The following is a 27,634-nucleotide window of genomic DNA, read 5'->3' on the forward strand; positions in this document are numbered from 1 at the left end:
CCTCATCCCTCCCCTGGTCCTTATGGGAGCTTCCTACTGGTCTTGTTCACCTTTCTGCAGTACAAAATTACCTCTGACCGGGGCTGGCACTCTTCTCCAAGACTGCCGCCATGCCTGTTCCATGAATGAGCCTGGAAGGAGCTGCTGTACCAACGGTGTGGCCAGAGAACTCCTCCTGTAGGTATACAAGCCATCAGCCCTGTGACACAGCCCACCTACCATCAGCCCAACGACATCCTGATTCAAAGGATTCCAGCCCAGCAGGAGCCACTGCTTCCAACTTAATAGGCTTGAGACCAAACATTTTTATTGTCAGGGAAAAAAAAAAAAAAAATCCTCAATAGCTGAATTTCACCTGCACAGTTCTTAAAGTGAAGTCAGAGAGGCTTTTTAGAAGGACTCCCACCAAAACAATGAATTCCTTGTGTATAACTGAACAAAAACAATGGCGAGACTTGTGGAAGTAAAGAGTTTTTCAGTGAAGGAAAACTTGGGGAGAAAGAAGAGGAACAACTAAGAGACCAAAAAGGAAAACAAAGGAAAACAAACAACAACAACAAAAAGTTCAACAACAGGAACTTAGCAGAGGAAGTCCCAACCAACATAGCATGTACTCAGTCCCAGACTGCTAGGTTGTATTTCCAGGTAGGGCATTAGTTTCCTAGGTGACTTCCTCTGTTTTTCCAAGCAAGAAAGTACTTCTATTAACCCTTTACCTACCTCCTGAAGGGACTACCACACAATCAGTCAATAAAGTAGTCCTTCTGCCAAATACATGTGAAGGTCCATTTCTCAGGAAAGATAAGTTTACACGTAAAGAGCATCTATTACTATAGAAACTAGATGCTTCAAGAGTCTATCACCAAATGGCATAAAAACTAATAACGCCATATCCTTTCCTTTTTTTTTTTTTACCTCAAACTAAGCTACTTTAGTAGCTTTGAGTATTAATACGATCTTCTCTGTAGTATCTGAAAGGAATCTCAAAATTCTTCCTGATTTAATTTGAACACCCAAGTGAAGCTCTAATTCTTACCAGATTAAACTAGGTATTTGTTACTATTAGATTTTCATATTACTCCATGTCTACAGCTTTGTTTCCATGAGAGAGGGTACATTTTTCGTATCTAGACTTCCATCTCCTGAACCTTTTAATAACAGTTGTGGTTATGCCAAACCCAATCTATTCTTCCCTTCATAGAAAAAGAGCCTATTTTAGAGGCACAAATGGAACACATTTATTTGTTGTATCTAATGATGACCAAACACAGTATGAAATCAAAAGGAATCCCTGCTTTTTGAGGGTTTTACAGTGAGGAGATGAAGATAGGCCCTTGAAAAAAATTCACTTTGAAGAGTTCCCATCCCTAGGCAAGCAGTTTGGAACACAATGTTGACGAGATTTTAATAGAAAACTTAGACTGTATAATGTATCTTATATTCATTTATTAGTTAATAGACAGGAGTTTGGGTTTCATTTTTTTTAGAAGGATTACATCTTTGTTAAACCAATAGGCTTTGATTTTTTAAATGTGGGACAAATGCATGGCAGCTACTGAGAACACAATATAGTATACTGGTTATCTAGGTTACCTTAACCTAATTCTATCGAGCAGAATATCCAGTACACTAGTGGCTAGCAGGGACACCAAGGCAAGTTTATAATGTATCTAGCAAACACCAGTCATGCAGCGGCCTCTACAAGGCTCATGCCACCAGGCAGTAACAGATAAACAAGCCAATAAGTAATTATCCACAGCATGCATTAGAAGTTTTATTAAAAGAACATCGAAGAGGAAACAACTAACGGTTTTATTCACTCTTTTAAAAACTCCAGAACCCTCTCCTGAGCTTGCATATTCTGAAATGGATTATTGAGGTCTCAGTGTAAGTCCTCTCCCGCAAAGTAGAGGCATCTCTAACAATTAAAAAAACAAAACAAAACTTTTCCAGCACTCAAGTAAAGTTGTTCAATATTTCTATTTATATACTTCCAAAAACGTACACAGTTTAAGTATCTAATCTGATGTGTATTAAAAAGCATATCTAAAAAAAAAGCATAGATGAGAACAATATATACAAATACACAGATAACATCATCATCATAGTCCACGAGATATCGATGGCATAACAGTTTTCCCCACTCCATTACACCTGGCATCCAATATTCTCTCCCACCTTTCTCTCCTGATGTGCTCAAGAGAAAACTATAAACAAGTTCCAAACTAGAAAACATAAGGCCATTTAGTGAAAAGGATTTAGAGTTACTATGGATCTAAAATTTCCTTTTACCTAAGCATTTATCTATAAATACATAAGCATAATTCATTTTATTAAGTGGATACAAACATGAAAACTGACCTTTATCACAGATCCAAAATCCTATAAAAATAAACTCCAAGTTAATTATTTCCTTACGCTGAAATTCTGTCGTCTTGAACAGCCTGTAATGAGTAGGCCTTAGAAATCTTGTTAAATGGCATTTGTAACAGTTTCAATGCTTTTCCTCCTAAAAATATACAATTAAATTTCCTCTCCTTCATTATGATTTTTATTTAAGAAAATTTGTCCAAAATGGATCCTCAAAACTAGGGAGGCAAGGCAGGAAGGGAAAATGGTTACGGTCCCCAGGAAATACGTGAACATCAAGACAACCATCCAGCTGGCCAGGGACTCCAAGAACAATGTTGAAAGGGCGTTCAGCTTTATATCATTCCATAAGAATCTTTCTATCTCTAGATTATGAAGCAGAAGAATGAAAGCAGAGTTTTGGAGGGTTTATATGTTCTTCAGTTCATATCAGGTGTTATAACAACGCAAACAGATTTGTTTGGTTTTTAATCTTAATTATATTTTCTTAAAATTCTAACTCATACATCATAGTCTGGGGAAAACAAAAGATCTTTAAAATGCTAAAGTTGGGATCTAATAACTACAAGCTTTCATCTGCATGAAATAAATGTGTTTATAAACCACTCAGCTATTTTCTATACTCATTTTAATCTACTAATCAACACTGGCATGAGTCTCTATTGTTATTCTATTGGATGAACTGACTTGAGTGACTTGTTTTTTAAAATAAAATTGGGAAAAGCAATCAAATTGAGGAGACACAAAGAACCAAGATACCAAGGTAGGTGGGACAAAAGAAACCACAATTTGGTTTTGGGAAATCTAATTCTTAAACAATGGACACATGCTAGAAGCACAAGTATGCTGTTCTTAATGCAGATACGTATATCAAGGTATTTCCCAAGCACTGCTGCACAACATTTGGAAGTGAGACATGTGAGAATATGTGGTACCTACTGAAAATAGAAAATGCAGCATTATTCGTGGTCCAGGGTAAATGCTGAATGATGAGATGACAAAGGTTTTATACATTAAACTAGAGAATCTAGGTGCTTCTGGGGAAAGTCAACCTTCTTTAGGAGGCAGAATGGCCAGAGCTTGCACCAAAGCAGGAAGCATGCCAAGAGAGATGCAAAAACCTAAGGAGTTCTGTCTGCACTTGTATTTATTTGGGAAAATCTTCTTATACAGAAAATAACTGGGTCAATGGGCAAAAGGAAACAGTCAATGCCAAGCTAGAAAATGTGCCCACTAAAACCAGAGTAAAGGCACCACTGGTTATTCTGAATACCTATCCTTTCTCTCTTTCCATGGCAGTGACACTTCTTCCTTTGAGTTTAACTGAAGGATGCTTTTTATATAACAAATACTGCAGTGAATAAATATTTAGCACTATAGTCAGGGAAAGCTTGATTTTCAAGAGTTTTTCTATCACATATTGATGCCAATTCACACCATAAAAGGACTCAAGCTCAGCTTTACAAGGTGAAAAAGTTCTGGAAATCTGTTTCACGACAACAAGAATATACTCAACATTACTGAACTGCACGCTGAAAAATGGTTAAGATTTTATGTGTTTACTACAATAAAAAATGTAAATGTAAAAAAAAGGGAAGAGAGTTCAAGGTCCTTGAAAACACTGCATTGATTTATTGAAAAGCCTGTTGTCAGAAAAATTAGCAGATACTTTAAACACAAACTAATTTCCACAAATAAGCATCTTTAAAAACTAACACATGGCTACAAATAGAAATTCTAGTTTATATGCTTGTCAAACAATGACATTGTGTTAAATTATGTGCCTACCAAAGGATTTGTATCAATTTCTACATTTAACACAGATATCAATTTCAACGTACTAGGCTTGTTTCCTAAAATCAAAAAACTATAATGGGGGTTTAGAGAATGCTAACTATTCTCAACTCCCTCCTTCAGTTCCATTCTTGGTGCTATAATGACAAAGCAGCAATTTTCCAAACTGCTATTGAGAAGCTCTGCACTCTCTACCCAAAAATTCCTTAAAGAATGACATGATTATTCCATGTTGTTCACGGTCTGTTTCATAAAGAATTTTGCCCAGGCTAGCCCAGAACAAGAAAATTTTACACCACCTATTTTAGGAATGTAAAAGTGTCAGTGACTCAATGAGCAAGGCATTCCTAGATTCCTTACTTTTTTGCAATAGTCTAAAGCTCTGAAGAAAATACACCATTTTAATTTTATCTGTGTAAATTCTTTTAGGAAATTAATATTGACTAGCTCCTAAATAAGCAGCAATCTATATGCAGTTACTAGATTTAGCATTTAAAGACTGCACCAGCCTTACTGACTTCACTTATCCCTTATAATCTTTTTTTTTCCTTACCAAATGTCACCTCTCCATTTCCACTCTTGTCAAACAATTGGAAAGCCACTATGAACATAGAATCTGGAGCACATAAAACAGATTCAAATGCCAAGAACTCTTGATAGGAGATCAATCTGGAATAAAATATAAAATGTTATTGATTGGTAAAGAAAAGGTAAATACCAGGCATTTAACCTGCCTTTAATATATGCTATAGCTCAGGGTAACCAAATAATTGAAAAAGGGAAATTTCTCTTTATAGAGGTATTCCAGATAATAAAGAAAGAAGAAAGGAATGAAAGAATTAGAATACTACCCTTTTGTGAGTCCCTAATAAATTAATGGACCTGGGCAATAATCAATCACTCCTAAAATCACAAAAAGAGAAAGAACTAAACCAAAAATAATTAAATTGTAAGCTGATAAAGTCTCTAGATCATAGTTTCTCAACTGTGGCGCTCAACAGTACCATTTTAAGCTGGATAATTCTTTGTTTTGGGGGCCTCCTGGGCAATGTATCATGTTTAGTAGCCTCCCTGGCCTCTACCCACCAAATTGCAAATTGCCAACCCACCATGTTAAGACCCACTGCTTTCCATGTAATCAATTTACAGAAAATACAAAGGACAAAGGACATGTTAAACATCACCACAGAAACACAATCAGCATAAATGCAGACTGTAGGAAACTACAGGGCGAACATTCTGTACTTGAAAAAAAAAAAAAAAAACTTTGAAAGAAGATATGGAGGAGAACCTCATTAAAGACCAAAAAGGTATAGTAATTAATTACAAGATACAGATCTTATTTGGATTCTGATTTAAGCAAAGAAATTTTTTTTAATTTATAAGAAAATTAGTAAATGGTAATAATGATATAACACAAATACTTGATGATATTAAGACATTGATACTAATGTTTTTGAGGAGGTTTGTTTTGTTTGGTAATTTTTCTTATCTTTTTGAGATATACCCAGATATTTACAAACAAAATATGTCATCTGGAATTTGCTTCAAAATAATCCAGGGGATGAAAGAATGGGAAGAGGTATAAATAAAACAAACATAATAATTATTTTAATAATTACTAAAACTTGGTGATGAGGATATTGAATTCACTACACTACTTTGTTTTATATGTTTGAAATGTCAATAATACATTTTTTAGGGGCGCCTGGGTGGCTCAGTCAGTTAAGCATCCTACTCTTGATCTCAGCTCACAGGTCCTGACCTCAGGGTCATGAGGTCAAACCCTATGTTGGGCTCCACGCTGGACATGGAGCCTACTTAAAAAAATTTTTTTTAAAGAAAATACATTTTTTAAAGGAAAATTCAAAACAAAAGGGGAGAAAACTAAAACATATTGAGTCCTAGAATACTCAGGGTTGTGAAATAAGCCAGTGGTCAAAATTATACTAAAATTGTCTTCAATGATCTTTTTTTTAGGGGGGGAGCATGAGTAGGGGGCAGAGGTGCACAGAGAGAGAATCTCAAGTAGGCTCCACACCCAGCACAGAGCCCAACTTAGGGCACGATCTCACAACCCTGAGATTATGACCTACGCCAAAATCAGAAGCCAGACACTTAACCAAATGAGCTACCCAGGCACCCCACCTTCAGTGATCTTACAGAGCTGGCATATGCTAGTTTAGAGTCATCTTCCATAGCAAGCTTGCTGCAAAGATCCCACACCTTGTTGCTGCTATTGGTGACTAGTATCCAAGTAACAGCATTATAAAAATCTGTTTTTATAAATATATAAATACATATACCAATTTATTTGCTTATTTATATTAGTAATGGTGCTGCCTTTTATTCTCAAATGGCCTGGTTTAGACAACACATTTACAGTCACCCTATAGAAAGGAATAGACCTAATCTTTAACGTGGCTCCAAGTCCTTCAGGATCTGATCTCTGCACACCTCCCCCTTGTTCTTCTGGACTCCAACCCATTCATTCTTAAATCCATGATCTTTCCACTCAGGACCATTTCATTCTCCTTGGATTCATCCCACCATCTCCAAACCTTTGCCCATTTAATTTATACCCATCTTTACATAGCTCAGCTCAAGTATCATTTCCTCAAGAGAACCATCTCAGAGTCCCCAGATGACTTTACATACCCTTCACACCCCTACAGCAGCACAGTGTACATTTTTAGTGCCCCTTGCAAAATTTTTATTAAAGTAATTATGTAATTCCCTGTTTAAAGTCTAATTCCTGGGACGCCTGGGAGGCTCAGTCGGTTAAGCATCTGCCTTCGGCTCAGGTCATGATCCCGGGGTCCTGGGATCAAGCCCCGCATTGGGCTCCTTGCTCAGCGGGGAGCCTGCTTCTCCCTCTGCCTCTGCTCTGCTGGCTGCCCCCCGGCTTGTGCACACTCTCTCTCTCCCTGACAAATAAATAAATAAATAAAATCATTTTCAAAAAATAAATAAAATAAAATAAAAAATAAAGTCTAATTCCCTGCAAGAAGGTAGGCTTGTCACAGAGCACAGGTTTGATTCAGGATAGGAACTTGTAAATATTCTTGAATACACTCAATTTAGAATACAAGGCTTTTTAGAGAGCCGTATTTCTCAACAAAGTATTAGGAATGACTACATTTTACATTTCATTTTATGCCCCCACTCATCAAAGACATATTTTACATTCAAAGTTTCATTTTCTATTAAATAAAATACTTTGAAATATGTTTAAGTTACACAAGTTACATCATATCCAAAGCAATGGTGTATTCTATGCCTTTTCCCTTTATTGAGGAAAAGGCCTTTGCGGTGATATTATTCAGGACACTAAAGACTATGCCTTCACTGCACCCCTGCTGAAGAATCTTTGATGAAATTAGGAGCTTGATTGCCTAATGAATGCTGGAAAGAAGAATAATCAAACTTTATCAGGTCACACGTCATAATACACTTTATGCATTGGTGTACTACTAAAAACTATAATAAAACTCCAAAGTGTGGTTATCATTACACAAATTCTAGAGTAGTAAAAACAAATGAAGTTATAACATATCAGGTATCATCATCCACACACCCCGAAAAAGCAATGAGTAATATGTGGGGGGTTTTTTTTGTTGTTGTTTTTTTAAAGATTTTATTTATTTGAGAGAGAGAGAATGAGAGAGAGTGAGCACATGAGAGGGGGGAGGGTCAGAGGGAGAAGCAGACTCCCTGCCGAGCAGGGAGCCCGATGCGGGACTCGATCCAGGGACTCCAGGATCATAACCTGAGCCAAAGGCAGTCGCTTAACCAACTGAGCCACCCAGGTGCCCAGTAATATGTGGTTTTAATAAGAATATATAACACAAATAAAATAATGATATAGAGGAGGACTTAGAGAAGGCCTTCATTTTCTACAGTCTGTATTTCTGAAATGTTTGAAATTTTTATCATTATTTAGCATTATTTCTTTTGATTGTAAGAGTAATTTAAAAAATAAAAAGTAACTAGGCTGATGATGGATTAAAAAACACAATCCATAACATCTTGGCTTTTCCAAAACAGCCTCAGGAATCTAACATCAAAAATACAATCACCCTGAAATACAGAATATGTAGCTTTCAAACACCTTTCATACTCAGTAGCAAAACTTTCTGTATTTATGAGAAGAGGTAAAAGACTTTTTCCTTAACTAGCAAAGGTTATAAACAGTTGGCTGGCAGACGGAATTTGGCCCACACATGTTTTCTTTGGCAGGCAAAGTATAATTTTTTTAGTTACATTAGTTGTCAACATTAGGAAATCGTAAGTACTTCACACAAATATCCAGTTTTCTGGTTTCTCTTGTTAAACTGTAAGCGTGGGCAACATGTTTCTCATCCCATGTAGCACCAGCCCCCTGGAGCCAAAGCAGAAGCCGCCTCTTCAGAGAGACCAGGGCCCATCAGTTATCTACACCCACCCTCATGTAGGTTTCCAACTAAGTAGACCTTTGTCTAAAATATAAAGTCTGTGGACTTTAAATATCTACATTTCTTGTGGTGCCTGGGTGGCTCAGTCAGTTAAGCCTCAGACTCTTGGTTTCAGCTCAAGTCATGAAGTCAAGCCCCAAGTCTGGTTCCACACCCATTCTGCTTGGGATTCTTTCCTCTTCCCTCTCCCTCCCCCTCTGCTCCTCCCCCTGGCTCACGTGCGCTCTCTCAAATAAATAAATAAATGTTTTTTTTAAATATATATATATATATATATATATATATACATTTCTCTATCAGTATATTCAAAAAGGCAAATCCAAAAGGACCTTAGAAAATCCAAAAGTCAAGTGATATGCTCAAAGAAATTCAGCAAGTCAGTGGAAGATTCTCAATTCCTGCCTTCAATTCAGTGCATGTATTCCTGCCCCCTCCCCAAATTTAAAGTTATAGATGAAAAATAGAAAGGGTACCTGGTGTTTGTACTAAGTAGACATTATAGGAAGGTATTGGGGGGATACACAGCCAATTCACAATACTCACAGTTACCTTTGTTACACAGAGCAATTTATTTGAAGAAAGGTCAATTAAGAAATACAAAAGCAGGGGCACCTGGGTGGCACAGTCAGGTAAGCCTCTGACTCAGGTCCTGATCTTGGCTCAGGTCCTGATCTCAGCGTGGTGAGATCCAGCCACCAGCACCACCCCCCAACCACCCTCCGTGCACAGAGTCTGCTTGAGACTCTCTTCCTTCTGCCTCTGCCCTTCCCCATCACGCTTGCGCGTGATCTCTTTCTCAAATAAATAAATCTTTAAAAAAAAAGAAACACAAAAGTATCAGCAACTTAAAAAAAAGCCACTTCATATTATTCAGCCTTAAAAAGGAATGCAATTCTGATACATGCTGTAACATGGATTAATCTTGAAAACAACAGACTAAGTGAAATAAACCAAACACAAAAGGACAAATATTACATTATTCAACTTATATGAAATACCTAGCATAGTAAAACGCATTAGAAACAGAAACTAGAATAGAGGTTCCTAGGGGCTGGGTACTGAGGCAAAACAGGGACTCATTGTTTAAAAGGTAGAGTTTCAGTATGAGAAGATGAAAACAATGGAGGCGATGGATGGTGGTGATGGTAGTACAACAAAATGAACATACTTAATGCCATTGAACTGTACACTTAAAAATAGTTAAAACGGTATTATATTTATTATATATATTTTAATACAATAAAAAAGTCACCTGAAATTACCCAGGGATATGCATTTATCAAAACTCCACAAATGTACCTTTAAGTTTTAATATTTGTCACTGTGTGTAAATTTTACATCTAAAGAAAACACTCAAAACAAATACTGAAATCCAGTTAATAATATGCATGCTGAAATATTTAAGGAGTATCAATATTTGGAATTTACTTTGAAATGTGTGAAAAAATAAGATGGATGGAAAAATAGAGGGATAGATATATGAAAAAGGAAGCACAGAAAAATGTTAATGGTAGAATATGGTAGGTATATAAGTGAATTTTCATTATAAAATACTGGGAAGAAGTAGGGAGCGGGGGGCATGGACAACGTCTCTCTGATATGCCCCTTATCTATTTTTAGCCCATAGGCATTTTATACCACATGATAATGTAACTATACTTTTCACAAAGCAAGAAAAGCCTGTTTATCTGTGAACATAAAGCAAACATGTTCCAGAATAATTTTTAAGGCTCTTTTCCCCATATCCTGCAATGAGTTCCCTATTGTTAGAAGGTCCTGACCAAGATTTAAGCAGAATGCAAACTACAAGCCACTAACTCTGGGGTGAAGAAACCATTGCTTAGTTCATACTTTAATAAATGGTTTTCTTTTAATGAGGATGAGGTGGCACCTTCAATTTTTACCATACCTCCTGCTTGACTTTTTACAAAGAACATACATTCATTTTATAATTCTGAAATAATGTATTTTATGAATTGCATGTTTTAAATTTTTCTACAGGGGCCCCTGGGTGGCTCAGCCATTAAGCGTCTGCCTTCAGCTCAGGTCATGATCCCAGGGTCCTGGGATGGAGCCCCACGTCGGGCTCCCTGCTCAGCAGGAAGCCTGCTTCTCCCCGTCCCACTCCCCCTGCTTGTGTTCCCTCTCTCGCTGTGTCTCTGTCAAATAAATAAATAAAATCTTTAAAAAAAATAAAATAAAATAAAATAAATTTTTCTACAAAGTTCCTTTTAAATTTACCAAGTAGAAACTAATAAAATTTCATAATATTAATATGTTAATTTTGCAATTTTTAGAACCGAGATTTCTGTATGAAAGGTTTTTCTATATGCATGAAGAATACTTTTCCTTTTGGGGCACCAGGTGGTACAGTCAGTTAAGCATCCGACTCGTTTTGGCTCAGGTCATGATCTCAGGTGTTGACAGAGCCCTGCATCTGGCTCCATACTCAGTGGGGAGTCTGCTTGGCTTTCTCTCTCCCTCTCCCTCTGCTCCTCACTGCCTCCACCCTCCCAGCTGCCCGGTACTCTCTCTCTCTCTGTCTCTAAAATCAATCTTTTAAAAAAATATATTTTTATATGTATGTAGAACATTAAAGGAAAACAGTTGTGAAAAACTGAGAGGAAAATAATAGTTTTACACATTATAGGAGAATAGAGCCTCCAGATGAAATTCTGACTAGAGCTAAATATAAAAACTACAATTCTAGAAGTTACAGTTTCAAACAAGCAACTGTCTAAACTTTTAAGATCAGGTCACACAATAATAGTTCCCAAAACCTGCATTTAATGCATAAAATCATTTTGCTTTTCATTATATAACCACATCTTCAAAGTTTAAGCCACAATCTCACAAATACTTGGCTAATGGCCTTTACTTTTAGACAACCCATCATGCTATTTTACACCATAAAATGTTGCTTCTACATGGCTTTGCATAGCAAACACCTATATCAAAACACTCCCGCTTATTTTACTATCTGTTGGAGGAATGGGAATGGGGAAGAGGAGAGGGGCAGTTTACACGCTAAGAAAACATGGAGCAGGGGGTGGGGGAGCCCAGAGCACAAAAAGGTATGGTATTCACTACTCCTAAACCTGCTTTTCCCACATACTTATTAACTAAATCACTTAGGCCTGCCTATACTAGTTCTATTAATTGAGACTGGGTCTTGGGTAATTATAAACAATATTATGTGATGCTATTTCGAATTATCTGTACCTATAAGATTCTCATTGAAAAACGACAACAGAGGGGTGCCTGTGTGGCTCAGTTGGTAAGTATCTGCCTTCAGCTCAGGTCATGATCCCTGAGTCCCAGGATGGAGCCCTGCATTGGGTTCCTTGCTCAGCAGGGAGTTTGCTTCTCCCTCTGCCCCTCATCCCGCTCATGCTCTCTCTCTCTTGCTCTCTCTCAAATAAATAAATAAAATCTTAAGAAAAAAAACCAACTACAGTAAAACCAATGAATATCTCTCGGGGCTATAAAAAAAAAGTACCAACTGCACTATTCTATTCTTCCATCACAGCTCTGGATAAAGGAGTGGGTAAAGGAGTGGGGGAGGGGGGGAGAGAACATTTTTTAAAAAAATGATTATAAGAAGGAAAATGGACTAAAAAGATAATTTGGTGTTATTGGGCAAATCAATCAACCTCTCTAGGTCTCATTTTCCTTAAATGTTAAATGAGCAAGGGTTGACTACTTGGAATAAATTAAACAATATCAAAGCTTTTGATTCTCTTGAATCACAAGTATTAAAGAAACGTTAACAAGGATACTTAACCTTTTTTGAATTCATAAACCCCCCCTCCTGAAAACCTGGGATTTCGCCCCAGAAAAATGCAGGTACAAAATTACTCTTTTAGCATTATATTTCAGCAAGTTCAGGAACCCCTGAAGACAAGCCATGAATAGGAGGTTAAGAATCGCTGTGTTTCAGGGTGCCTGGGTGGCTCAGTTGGTTAAGTGTCCAACTCTTGATTTCAGCTCAGGTCATGATCTTAGGGTTGTGAGACCAAGCCCCACATTGGGCTCCACACTGGGTGTGGAGCCTGCTTAAGATTCTCTTTCTCCCTCTCCCTGTGCTCCTATCCCCCCTAAAAAAAAAAAAAAGAAAGAATCGCTGTGCTTCTAGAAAATTCCACCTTTCTCTGCTTTCAGAAACAACCTATATGTTTCATAAACTTATTTAATTTTTATGAACTCTCTGAATCAGATTTCCTATCCAATCCCAATCTGACTTATTCCAAAGAGAGGGAAAAAGTAAGCTTAAAAAGTTCTTAAAATCCAGGGGCGCCTGGGTGGCTCAGTCGTTAAGCGTCTGCCTTCGGCTCAGGTCATGATCCCAGGGTCCTGGGATTGAGCCCCACATCGGGCTCCCTGCTCTGCGGGGAGTCTGCTTCTCCCTCTCCCCCTCCCCCTGCTTGTGTTCCCTCTCTCACTGGTCTCTCTCTGTCAAATAAATAAATAAAATCTTTAAAAAAAAAAAAAAAAAGTTCTTAAAATCTGAAATAGAAAAGAGTTACCATTGAGGGGGAGGGGAAGAAAAAGATTTACCTTTTACAAAGAAAAACAGGTTTGTTTTGTTTTGTTTTGTTTTAAGATTTATTTATTTGACAGAGAGAGAGATAGCGAGAGCAGGAACACAAGCAGGGGGAGTGGGAGAAGGAGAAGCAGGCTTCCCGCGGAGCAGGGAGCCCGATGCGGGGTTCGATCCCAGGACCCTGGGATCATGACCTGAGCCAAAGGCAGACGCTTAACGACTGAGCCACCCAGGCGCCCAACAGGTTTGTCTTTAAGTGAACATTATCAACATTATTAGATACTTCACTAGCCAAAACCCATCTTTCATCTACTCTGGCAACTTAAACCATTGATTCCACTCAACCACATTAACAATGCACCTGAGTCTGGGAGAACCACATGAAGCTTCAAAAAAAAAATACACTTACTGAGATGGACCAGAGCAAATGGTCACAAAAGAAGCATCTGAAAAGATATGAGTACTCTGAAAGCAGGTCTCAGGCCAAATTAATGACAATAAATGTTCTCATAGTTTCTAAAAGATCTAAATGTATATGTTACCTTTAAAATTTTTGAAGAATGAATTCTGATTAAAAATAATTGATTTTCATATGTATTACTGCCTAATCACTATTGAGAAATCCAATGACTGAATAGTCCATAGTAACTTATCAGCTGATTTGATTAATTTTTTAAACTTCATTTATTTATTTATTTAAGTAATCTCTACACCCAGTGTGGGGCTCGAACTCACAACTCCAAAATCAAGAGTCTCATGCTCTACCAACTGAGCCAGCCAGGAGCCCCTGATTTGACTTTTTTAGAGAACAGTCACAAAATGTATACAAGTTCCTCAATATCTACTACTGATAAATTATATAAAATCTTTATCTAAGATATAAAATACTCATAGTAGATTTCATGCACTGTACTAGGTTCTGTGGGAAAATACAAGTGAAAATACAATACTAACGCTGGACTCAAACAACTTAGATACCAACATTTCTAGTTTAACTACTACAGTAGTTATCCATTTAGTTTCCTAAATGGATTTCACTGCATGCAAGTCTTGCCCTATTCCAACCTACAATTTTTCTAAAATCTGATCATATCTGTGGTAATAGAAATAACTTTTAACAACTCCTCATTGCCTAGTTTTTCACACAACTACCTCTATAAGTAGGAGAAAGAACCTGGGCCTTTGAAGGCCTGAGGATGTAGCTTGGAACTCACAAAGCACGACAAAATTCTCTTTATAATTCATAAAAATAATTCATTTGCTCCATAATACAATCATATTTGATTTTAATAAAAAAATGGTGTGCGTTTTGCCCTGAGTAAACTGACACTCTAGTAAGATGCACCTTGCTATTTCTGTGACTGTACCACCCACACACTGCCAGGCTAAAAATACTTCCAAGACTAAGTCACGAGCCTTCAGGATACAGTCAAAACTTAGCACACAAGGTCCCCAGCTCCACTCCAACCACAACTCCAGCAGCAACAGAGCAACACCACAGCCACGCCAAGGTACACCTAACACAACTTCCCCGTCACTCTCCAAAACACACACACACGCAGGCACACACACGCACACTCTCCTTGATGTTTCATACCACTGCTGTTCCCTTTCCTAGAATTCTCCTCCCTACTACCCAACCACCAGCAATCTCCTGTTCATCTTGCCGGATTTCACTCAAGTATCACCTCTTCTATAATGCTGTCTAGATCACCTAAAACAGAGTTAACCATGCTTTCTTGGGTGTCCTTTGTATCTGTCACATACTTTTATTATAGCACCTTATTCCCAAAGTATTATTTTCTTTGTTTACTCATCCTCTTTCTCACTAGACCATGAATTTCTTCTTAAGGCCAGGAACCCCATTTTACTTATGCTTGTATTACTAAGGCCCAACAGTGCCTATCTAATGGTGGTTGTTCGATAAATTTTGTCAAATAAATGAGACAAATAAATACATAAATACCACTCTCTAAATTCTTCCCTGATTTATTCTTCTTCATAGCACTTATAACCTAACATGCTATAGTTTACTTTTAAATTTGTATATTGCTTTTGCATTTATTAGTTTATTCACTCATGTAATTCTAGGCCTTAGAACATTGCCTAAAACATAGAAGGTATTCAATATTTGTTGTGTGAGTGAAAGAAATACACTGAGTTATCTGAAAACCATTCTGTTCAGATTATTCAATATAAAATATGGTTTTTTACGTGTAGTTTTCTTCCCCCCCCAAAAAAAGCAAGAAAGAAATGCTAATTATGCCAAATCCTTGATAATGGCAGCAAGTAACACTTTTTATAAACTTCTAAGAAAAGATATGGTTTAATATTAAAATTCCAGATGGTTATAGGTAAACTTAAGAGTTTACTATTTTCTAGTAAGGTATTGAGGAACATTCATTTTCAAAAAATGTATGAAGGTTCTTACCCATCCTTGGTTTGATCAGCTACTCCTGCCAAGAGCTGCACAATCTTCGGATTGCTATCTGGATCATTATACAGCCCAAGATAGCGCTGGACAAAGTCTTCTGGGGTCATGTAATGTTCTCCATCAACCTCAGTACTGGCATACTAAAAAATAAATAATGTATACTTAAAAATTAAAATTATTCAACAACATCTTGTAACTAAAAAATGTTTGTGAAAAGGTAAATTAAAGGCCAGTTATCAAAATCATAATAAAGATAATAAATGCAGGACTTTTCTCTGGATAGTAAAAAATACTCATAGCCTGATTTAATATACTGATACATGCTACAACATGGACAAACCTTGAAAACATTATAAGTTAGAGAAGCCAAACACCAAAGGCCACAGATTGTATGACCCCTTTTACATGAAATGTCCACAATAGGCAAATCCACAGTGACAGAAAGCAGAGGCATAGTTGCCAGGAACTGGGAGGAAGGAGAAATGAGAGTAACTGCTTAAACACATATGAGATTTTTTGGGGGGGGCAATGAAAATGTCCTGGAATTAGATTGTGGCAATGGCCATACAATATTGTAAATATACTAAATGACATTGCACTGTAAACTTTATTTTTTTTTAAGATTTTTTTTTAAAGATTTTATTTAGGGGCGCCTGGGTGGCTCAGTCGGTTAAGCGGCTGCCTTCAGCTCAGGTCATGATCCCGGGGTCCTGGGATCGAGCCCCACGTCCAGCTCCCTGCTCAGCGGAGAGCCGGCTTCTCCCTCTCCCTCTGCCTGCCACTCTGCCTACTTGTGCTCTCTGTCAAATAAATAAATAAAATCTTTAAAAAAAAAAGATTTTATTTATTGACAGAGACAGAGAGAGCGAGGACAAGCAGGGGGAGCGGCAGGCAGACAGAGAGGTAGAAGCAGACTCCCTGCTGAGCAGGGAGCCCGATGCGGGACTTGATCCCAGGACCCTTAAATCATGACCTGAGCGGAAGGCAGACACTTAACGACTGAGCCACCCAGGCGTCCCTGCACTATAAACTTTAAAATGGTTAAAATGGTGAATTTTGTTATGTGACTTTTATCTCAACGAAACATATAATACGTAAGAGAAGAAATACAAGAAAGACGAAGAAAGGTGAAAGGGCAGCCGAGGTGACCAAGACCTGAGAGTGAGAAGATGACACCTGTAGACTCCTAGAGGCTTTCCACCTCCAATAGTGGGGAGCTGGGGGACGGGGGAGGGAGGGTGGTGCAGGACAGACTACTAAACCTTAGAAAGTGAAATGAATGAGAAAAACATGACCTTCCATCATAGGTATTTGTTCTATGTTCCAGTAGCTGGAAAAAAGAAACAAAAATATTCTGCTTTTATGTGATTAATTTTTACAAAGAAAATAATACCTGCCTATCAAATAAATACCTCATCATTTTAAGGGTTTTATGTACTATGGCATGATCAAACATGAACAACCAAAGCTCTCCTCTTTGGGTTGCAGCTCATCAATTTAGCTACTTCAGTCAAATATCAAAGTAGTAACATCAGAAATTTTCCCAGAATTGAAGAATACAAGAGATCACTAAATGCCAAGCACAATATATTAAAACAAATTAAAAAAAAAAAAAACCCACATCAGGACCTGGCCCATCATCATAAAATTATAGAACATCAGAATAAAGAGAAAATCCTAAAAGTTTTCAGACAGAAAAAAAAAGGTCACCTATAAAGAATTATGAATCACCAGCATCAATGCTTCCTCAACAGAAACACTGAAAGCTGAAGACAATGCAGTAAGACCTTGAAAATTCTAAGATGATTTTCAGCCCAGATTTCTAAACTGAGCCAAACTTTCAATCAATTGTAAGAGTAGGTTAAAAGTACTTTGAGGGGTGCCTGGGTGGCTTATTCAATTGGGCGTCTGACTCTTGGTTTCAGCTTAGGTCATGGTCTCAGGGTCATGGGATCGAGTCCTGCAGCCAGCTTGGTGCTCAGCACGGAGGCTGCTTCTCTCCCTCTCCTTCTGTACTTCTCCCTGCTCATGCATGCTCGCTCTCTCTCTAAAATGGATAAATCTTTTAAAAAATAAATAAATAAAAATAAAAGTACTTTGAGATATCCATGTTCTCAATACTTTTTTCTCTCATCATGTGCCTTCTCAGGAAGCTATAGGAAAATTTACTCCATCAAAAAGAGGGCATGAACCAAGTAAGAGGAAGATGTGGGATCCAGGAATCAGATGATCCAACCCAGGAAAGTGGCCAAGAGAAGTCCCAGGACAACTGTGCTGCAGGCCTCTAGAGTTCATAATCCTGGCAGGGAGCAGACAAAGGCTCCAAGAAGGAAGCCACTGGGGAAAATGAAATGTTAAATTATCCAAGGCATTTGGCTATGTGAAAAATAACATTGGGAGGAGTATGAATCTTTGTTCAAATGTCACCTTCTCAATGAGATCTACTGTTATCACCCTATTTAGTATTACCCATGCAACCCATGCCTGCACCTATATTCCCAACCCCCCATATGTTGCTCTTTTTTCCCCATTGGCACCAATCACTTTCTAACACACTACGTATTTTACTTCTTTATTATGTTTATTGTCTATCTCCCAAAAAAGGAAGGAATCTTTGTCTAGTTTGTTCCCTGTTGTATCCCAAGCACCAAGAATAATGGCACATAGTAGGCATTCAGTAAATATTTGTTAAATTAATGAATTGGTATTAGGTATACAAATTGCTAAGTAAATGGAAAGTTAGGTGATTTTTAACTCTATGAGAAAGTAAGTCATGAAAAGGTATTTTTGTTGTACAAAAACAGGAAATACAATACATGACTTGGCTCAAAACAAACAGTATTTATAGCCATACTAATATAGATACAAATATTAATTTAATAACAATGATAAACATACTGAGAGGAATGGAGGGAGAAGGAAGGAGGAAGAAGTATAAGGAAGTCCTCAACTACTATCATAGGAAGTCAATAATGCCTAGAAATAGCAGTATAGAGATATGAAGGGAAATACCACAATAAATAGCTAAGAGTTAGAAGTGGTTGCTTCTGGGAAACAAGACAGGGATGGAAAGGATCAAAGCAAAGGACTATTGGTTTGCTTTTTGGTTAAGCATTTCAAATATTCTCATTTGTGAATCTGACTAAACCAAGCAACCAGCTCTTTCAACAAGGAAAGAAATAAAATACGTTTCTTTTGTCATATTCTAAAACATACCACAGAGGCTATCACAGCCAATGCTTTATTAGCCTGCACAAGAAGTAGCCCAAGGTACACATGCTTTTACTAGCTTGTACTACCAAAAACACCTAACAAATATCACCTCAAAATAAAGTCATGTTCTCTCTACATGCTATAAATGTCATTCCCAAAATGGTCCTAAGTTTAAGTCCTGGCCCTACCACTAACTCACTGAGTCCTTCAAGAACTCCATTCTCCCCAAGCTTCTAGATATATCACACATCTATAAAATGAAGACCAGGTGGGGTGGGAGGGATGGGGTGGCTGGGTGATAAGACACTGGGGAGGGTATGTGCTCTGGTAAGCTCTGTGAATTGTGCAAGACTGTTGAATCTCAGATCTGTACCTCTGAAACAAATAATGCAATATATGTTAAGGAAAAAAAAAAGAAGATAGCAGGAGGGGAAGAATGAAGGGGGGGAATCGGAGGGGGAGACGAACCATGAGAGACAATGGACTCTGAAAAACAAACTGAGGGTTCTAGAGGGGAGGGAGTGGGAGGATGGGTTAGCCTGGTGATGGGTATTAAAGAGGGCACGTTCTGCATGGAGCACTGGGTGTTATGCACAAACAATGAATCATGGAACACTACATCTAAAACTAATGATGTAATGTATGGTGATTAACATAACAATAAAAAATTTTTAAAAAAATAAAATGAAGACCAAATAATCTTTGACATTTCAAAACAATAGGTATGCGAATATAGGATAAAGAAAAAATTAACTGTATAGTATTAATACTAATAGTGAGTGGATTCTACCAATTCCTGTCAACTACTTTTGCTCTCTGTTCTTCAGTGTTCTTCAAAATCTGACATGTTTTACCAAAATCAGAAAACCACAGAGTTAAGAATAGGCAGGAGTGGGGAAAGGCACAATGTCAGGAAGACTACTGTAATTAAAAAGAGGAATCAAGGGTGCCTGGGTGGCTCAGTTGGTTAAGCGACTGCCTTCGGCTCAGGTCATGATCCTGGAGTCCCTGGATCGAGTCCCGCATCGGGCTCCCTGCTCGGCAGGGAGTCTGCTTCTCCCTCTGACTCTCCCCGCTCATGTGCTCTCTTTCTCATTCTCTCTCTCTCAAATAAATAAATAAATAAAATCTTTAAAAAAAAAAAAAAAAAAAGAGGAATCAACACAAGAAAGTCTAAAAATAGAATATAAAGACACTGACAAGTCAACAACTCACTAGAACATGAGTGCCAAACAATGGTATGGGAAATACTATGGGATTCAAAAAAGAGTGGTTCATTCTAAGAACAGGTGGAATGAGGCTGCAGTAGGAAGGAGAAAGTAACGTTCAGAATAGGCCTTGAAAATAAAATTCAATTTTAACTGCAAACAGACAGGGTCTTTCAGGCTAAAAAAAGAAAAAAGAAAATGTGAACAAATATAGAAATTTTAAAATACTTTTTTTCCTTTTGGGGGGGGAGAGAGTTAGTTGAAAAGGAAATGGTAATGAAGAGAGGATATATACAAAGATAACATGCAGAGGTGAGACCAAAAAGGCAGTTTGAAACCAGATGATAGAAGACTTTGAATGCTAAGCTGAATAGTCTGAACTCCATTCTGTGGACCTTGGGATGCCACTAAAAATTTTAGAGGAGGACAGAGATGTGATTTAACCTGTGCCATCTCTGGTGGCAAGGGAAAAGATGGTTTGGAGAGGACAGAAACTGACTGGGGGCAGGGAGACCAAGTGTCCCCTACTGAAGATCCAGATAAAAGAGGATGAGGCCTGAACCAAGGGGGTGGGAGTGCAAATAAGAAAACAATGGGTATTTTCACCCCTTGCTAATGGCCTTTTTTAAAAATGATTCTCATAATGTTACAGTCACACCATTCAAAATTCAAAAGGTACAGAAGGGTATACAGTGAGAAGTCTTTCTAACACCTCTGTCCCCACTCAATACCCCACTCCAGAGGCAATTTCTTGTATATCCTTCCAGATGTTTTACGCATAAATGATTATACACATATAAGATATACGCATACACATGCTAATGTATATACATGCAAATATGCATGAATATTCTTACCCGTTTCTTTTTACACAAATGATAACATAACTATAGATACTGCTCTGTACATCTTGCTTTTTTCCAATTCAGTCATTTTGAAAAGCAATTCAGCAATATATATACATATACGTATCATATATAAAGAACTATACGAATGCTCACGTCCTTTGACAAGGAATCCTGGGTCTGACTCCTATGAAAATTTAAAAGAAGGAAGAACTAAACACAAGATGCAAAATAAAAAAAAATACTAGAGATGGGTTATGGAGATCTTTGTTCTCTCTCCAATGGTTTGAGAGCTGCTTGCTTTCCTTAATCAGATGTCAGTTTTCAAAAAAGAGAATATGAAAACATTTCAGAGTTAGTATTAACAAAATGTGGCAACTAAGTCTCCCTTTCTTTTTGCCACATAGGTGTCTCACATCTAACACTAATACCTGAATTTGACTGCCAGGATTACCACCACTACACACAGAACACACACACACACAGAGAAATTATACTGTACTTACAGAATCACCAGGATTTCACAACATTCTTGACTTTATCAGGAAATAAAGCAGCCTTAGCACAAACCAAGGACACAGCAGCCAACAAGGAAAACAAATGCTTTTGTTGACAAGTACCGGAACAGGCTTTGCCAGTATCTGGGGTTATAAATGATGCCAGAGAATCACTTACCCTGAGGTATTTTGCTAGTGTTTTCCCCAACTCTCCTAGTCTATTTTAACTTGATTTGAACTGAAAGATAAAGTGTATAGCTCAGAGGGAAAAAAAACAACTCTTCTCATCCATAAGGAGTTAGTACTTGACTTTTGCAGGAGACAGTTAACTAATTAACTCATTAAATTAGAGACAATTACTTGGCAATGTCAGTGAGTCTGTTTGCCTGAACAGACAGAACAGAAGAGGGAGTATAGAACTGAAACTAGAATCTACCCACAGTCAGTCAAGATGCTAAAACATTTTAGATATTATGTTAACAAAGAAAAGCAGGTACCTTAAAAACAGATGATATATTTAAACCAAAAGTATATTTTTAAATACTTTCAAAAAAAGAATGACCCATTTATTTTAAACAGCTTCATTACTTTCAATGTTTATTTTAATTGACTGCATAATAATGTTTTAAACAAAGTAAACATGGCCTTGAGTAACACAAAGGCTAGAAATCAGAATAGATTAAGTAGCCATTTTGAGACCTCTTTCTGCTAACCAAAATGACTCTCATATTTATACTAAAAACAATAAAAAGCAATGTAAAACAAAGTTTTGGGTCTACCATGCTAACAGTTATGCTAAAAATTTAATCTATCAACTAACTTATTCGTTTCATAATATCATTTCCATTTTGTTCCTGTCATTTCAAAGAGTGAACCAAAATTACTTTAAAAGAAATTGACCAAATATTATATCCATACTCCAAATAACTTTAGAGTTAATCATTTGCCATTTCAAAGATGTCTCTTAAGCAGTTGTAAATCCCTCTTGGGCAGGAAGTCAAGGACACGTGAAAGACATTGACAAGAAGTAGCTGACAGTATCCAAACAAATATAGTGACTTATTTTCTTGATTAAACTTTTTCCAAATCCAACTCAAGTTTTGGAATGTAAAAGTGCACATAGATTTGACATTTCCAGAAATATTTAAATTTACATTGAGTATAGTTCACATGTGCTTGAAAAAGTCTTTACATTCTGAAGATTGAGAAATAAAATGGATCTTAATGAAAGATTAGAATCTTTATTGCTGATGAAAGATGGTTTTCATCTTTCATCTAGGGTTTCACATATAGATATATGTACTTACACTATTGTACTTACACTGAACTACCTCTAGCTCCAAATGAGATCATGTTATCTAGAAATATTTTGCCTACCAAGCCAATAGATCAACATATCAAGGTCTCACTTGACTGAAGTAAGTTAGACAGTAGTAACTAACTCCTTTAACTATTTACCAAATTTTAACCTATATCACAGGTTACTATAAAGCAGACTTTACAAAGAGTTTTCACACAATCCTAAATTTCTATTGAGTAAGGAGGAAAAGAAGGTTAACATAAAATTCAATGACACAAATGAGTAAAAAACCCAAATAGTCTAAATGATACAAATTACCTGTTAAAATGGTTTAAGTTCAAAGACAAATAGATCCTTTGATATTTTATATGTCTAAAGGACTTTCAGAGATTATAAAGAAAAGTTCTGGGGGCGCCTGGGTGGCTCAGATGGTTAAGCGTCTGCCTTCAGCTCAGATCATGATCCCAGGGTCCTGGGATCAAGCCCCGCATCGGGCTCCTGCTCAGTGGGGGGCCTGCTTCTCCCCCTCCCTCTGCTTCTCCCCCTGCTCATGTTCTCTCTCTCTCTCTCTGTATCTCTGTGTCTCGAATGAATAAAAAAAAAAAAAAAATCTTAAAAAAAATAAAAATAAAATTAAAAAAAAGAAAAATTCTGATCTGCTATAACTATAAAGCGGATTACTTTTTAAAAAGCATAGTTGTATCAATGATTTTCTTTTTAAGTATGCACACCAAAACCAAGGTAATATATTTAGAGGCACTACTTAAAATCTGCTAATTTCAAATCTTCCGGTCATTTTGCATTTACTTAAAAAACATTTATCAAGTACCGATTGTGTGCTACACACTATGCCTGGTACTAGGGATGCAAAGATCACAAAAACATAATTCCTACCCTCACATAGCTCAGAGACGGTAGCATGATGGACACCGAAACCAGGGTCAGAAAACGAGTTCTAATCCCCTGTGCAATTTCTTGAGTGAAACATAGCTTCTTTGAGCCTCTTTAATGAAACAGTACAGAAAGATAGCTGTCTTGATGTAAGGGAAAAAATGAGATCTTGAACACCAAAGTACCTGGAAATTGTAAAACTAATGCATATTGAAATACTGTAGTTCTTCTAAAATGCTTAGAAACACAGAAAAGCATAGGGTCCCAATTTCCCTCCTTTGCTTATTTAATTATTCTGGTTTGCCCAAGCATGAAGGAGTTATTGTTCTAACTCTTCATCTTCCTCCAAACCAAGGTTTCCTTGGGGGTGGCTTCCACTATTCTTGGGTTTACCACATCAGTCCTAACTGGTCTAGCCAGCTTCATCTCTGCTTATCTAACATGGGGCTGTAATATGAGTTAAAACACACTGTTGCTCTATGACTTTGTTCCAACTGAGATGAACTGACATTTTTCAGATCTCAATATCCTTTTAATTTCAGCAACTCTCAAATGACAATGTCACAAAGTTTGGTAATTACGGATATCACATAAAGCATTTCCCATGTATAAAAATGAATACATTAACAATGGAAGAGCTGAGCATACAAAGTTAATCCTCTTGCTGTCCTTCACTTTTACTGCTCTTACTCCTAACAGAAGCCAAATTTAGTCAGGAATGTATGCCCTTTCACTACACGAGCACTCTCCATGAGGAGCAAACTGCAATGGGTCTGACACACAAACCCTGTTACAACAGTACAATGTGGAATTCATCTATCATAAGTAATACTTTAGTAAGAAAAAATACTTTTAACACATACGGCCAATTTTTTAAAAGATTTTAATTAGCGATGCAAAATTTTTTTTGATATTTACTAAAATCAACTACACATGCATTAGGAAAAGGTAATTTTATCCATCTGATTTTATTTATTTATTTATAAGATTTTATTTATTTATCTGTCAGAGTGAAAGAGAGAGAGAGAGAACAAGCAGGGGGAGTGGTAGGCAGAGGGAGAAGCAGGCTCCCCACTGAGCAAGGAGCCCGATGCACAACTCAATCCCAGGACCCCAGGATCATGACCCAAGCCAAAGGCAGACACTTAACTGATTGAGCCACCCAGGTGTCCCATCCATCTAATTTTAACTAGCACTTTCTGTTGCATATTTCACAAACACTAGAATCAAACCTTCTATTTCATTTTACAAAAAAAGTTCTCCAAAAGTCTGCTTTCTAACTCAGCTTGTTTCCATGAAATATTATGTGCTTATTTTTCTTTTTGCTTCAGTATATGTATTTTTACTGTCCATTATATCAAGTCCTACTGTCGGCTACTAAAAAATGCAAGTCCTAACAGAGCATGGAGGTACAAGACCCTTGTTAATCACTGAAATCAACTGAAACTACCATAATAAACGAGGTCTACCAAAACAATTTTCCCCTCAAAATGGCCAGAAACCTTGGAAATAAAATAATGACCCCAGAGAACTCAATAACTCAAACTAGAATGCTTCTCAGGACAGATTAAGTTGTATAATTAATTTGCATTGTTCTTAAAATAATACTTCAATCTCTTGGTCTAAGTAACCATGGGAACATACAAGGAGCATATATATTTGTAAGCCTGAGCAAATCATGTCTTTGACAATCAAGGTGCAGCTCCTAGGGGGACAGAATGCTTTAATGTTGGTAAGCTTTGATTAAATACCAAGATTTTTGCCACAGAGATAGAAGGACCTTTATCCTGGTGGGGAGTGGAAAATATTAAAAGATTTAAGAGACAGATCAAACAAATGTAATGTATGAACATGGCTTGGATCCTGATTTTAATAAAACAACTTTAAAAAATGAAACAATTAGGGAAATTTCAACACTGAATTGAAATCCACATTATTAAGGAATATTTTTACCTGTAATAATCGAATTATGGTTTGATGGTTTTCAGAGTCATCACCTTTAGAGATACTAAAATATTTGTGTATGCAGTGATACAATGTCTGGGAATTGCTTCAAAATAATCCAATGCAGCTGCAATACAGACGAAGCAAGATCAGCCATAACAGTTGGTGAAGCTGAGTGATGGATATATGGTAATTCATTATACTATTTTCTCTAACTGTATACAGGTTTAAAATTTTCCATAATTAAAAAAGACTTTTTAAAAGACAGAAAAAGAATGAAATGATTCTATATGTACTAACATACCCCTATCTCCAAACAATATTAACTAAAAAAGCCAAGTTGCTTTGAAGTACATAAAGCAAGTCTCTTCCATTTACTGTATAACCTTGATCAAGTTACTTAACCCTTCTAGGGCTCAGTTTCCTCATCTATGAAAATGGGAATATTAATGATTCCTATCTTACAGAGTTGTTTTGAGGATTAACTATAAAGATTTGTATAGAATACTTACAATAGTGCCTGACACATAATAGTGATTCAGTAAGTAAGCAATGGCACATTCTAGAAGCCCAGTAGTGGCTATGGCACTGGTTTCAGTGAATGATGCTTCAGAAACTTCAGTAATATTAAGTAAAAGAGAGCTGGACAGCACAAGGAAATGATTTTTAAGTTACACACTGAAGAATGAATTACAAGTCTCTCTTTTAGGTCTGTGTCTTGGTATTTCAGAGCCTACTTGGACTATTATTCCTTCTCTGGTCCAGACTGAGCAGTTGAAGTTTCCAAAAACAACTCTGTACACATCTTTCATAGTCTCTCAATCTTAGACCATGGCTATATCCCTTCTCAGAACCTATAAACTTGAGAGAAGTCACCTCTTATGGCGGTATTTCTGAATGTGGGGATTTGTAAAGATCTTCAGGTGTATGTCTCAAGAATGTGAGTAATTAGCTGATTACATACATAATCATAAACACATATTAACGTCTTAGTCACTTTATAGGTCCAGCACAGTTATCTGGGAAAGACAAGGGACTCAGATCTTATTAAGGAAAGAAAAATCTTCATCTCATCTTAGAAGAAAAGGAAGGGAACAAGGAACTAAGCTCCATGTGTCAGGCATCATTTACAAATTACCTCAGTTAATCTTTATAACATCCCTATGCGCTAGGTGTAGTTATCCCTTCTCAGACAGATGAGGAAACAGACTCCAAAGCTAATATAAATGCCTACAGTCATACAGCAAAAAGGGAGCAAATAAGGACTCAAATCCAGATCAGACTACAAAGCCATTGTAGGCTCCAGCTACTGGTCTTCTGGATGAAAAGGAGTCAGTGAGGCCTCACTCAAGGTAGTCTAAGAACCCCAGGGACAGGAGGAAATTAAATAGGAAGGCTCACAGTCTACTCAAAGCAGTCATCCATAAGAAAGCACAGAAATGTATAAGAAAGCTTACATAATAGATCAATATGATCTACTTAAATATGATCTATTCAAAATGTAAACTGAATTATTCCACTTCCAAGGCGAAAGACCTTCAGTAGTTTCAACAACGCTCTTAAAAAAAAAATCCAAACTCTTCTGTGGCCTACAAACAAGGCCATGCCTGATACGGCTCTCCTTCAGCCTCATCTCTTACTGGCCATTCACTCCCTCACTAACTGACACTTCAGGCACACTGGCCTCCTTTCTGTTTGCCGAACATACAAACCCTTATCTCTGTCTAGGCCTTTAGACTTGTGAGCCCTCTGTTCAGAATTCTCTCTACCCACCTTTTAGTCTCATCTCTAGTATCACCTCCTCAGGGGTCTTTCCTGACCACCCCCTTGAAAAATGATGGCCTTTTCCATCATTCTGTTTATTTCCTTATCAGACTTATTACCTTCTGCAGCTGCTTTTTGTTTTTTTTCCAAGTCTGTGGGCTTTACTATTGTCTATCTCACCACGACCTAGAATGTGAGGTTTTACCTTCACTGAAATCCTCTATCTAAAATCTATAAAGGTAGGAGCACCGGGGTGGCTCAGTCAGTTAAGTGTCTGCCTTTGGCTCAGGTCAAAATCAAGCCCCACAGCAGGCTCCCTGCTCAGTGGGGAGTCTGCTTCTCCCTTTTGCCCTGCCTCTCCTCCTGGCTCATGATTG

The 27,634-nt window shown here is 37.3% G+C and overlaps 1 protein-coding gene across 4 annotated transcripts in view; it reads right to left on the reverse strand.

Annotated features, from left to right (window-relative positions):
* Nucleotides 1-27,634, reverse strand: part of SLC25A12 (solute carrier family 25 member 12) — a 197,240-nt gene that overhangs the window by 66,167 nt on the left and 103,439 nt on the right. For 3 of the 4 annotated variants that reach the window (XM_036105497.2, XM_078070993.1, XM_036105498.2), the window contains 2 exons: nt 15,593-15,735; nt 4,718-4,833 (listed from right to left, as the gene is read on the reverse strand). In XM_036105497.2, coding sequence (XP_035961390.1) covers nt 4,718-4,833; nt 15,593-15,735 — 259 coding nt within the window. Of the gene's footprint in view, nt 1-71; nt 176-4,717; nt 4,834-15,592; nt 15,736-27,634 lie in introns of those variants that run through there. The other variant, XM_036105502.2, reaches the window with a different exon arrangement.

This window comes from Halichoerus grypus, chromosome 4 (genome assembly GCF_964656455.1).
Source record: "Halichoerus grypus chromosome 4, mHalGry1.hap1.1, whole genome shotgun sequence".
In the NCBI taxonomy this organism is placed as follows: domain Eukaryota; kingdom Metazoa; phylum Chordata; class Mammalia; order Carnivora; family Phocidae; genus Halichoerus; species Halichoerus grypus.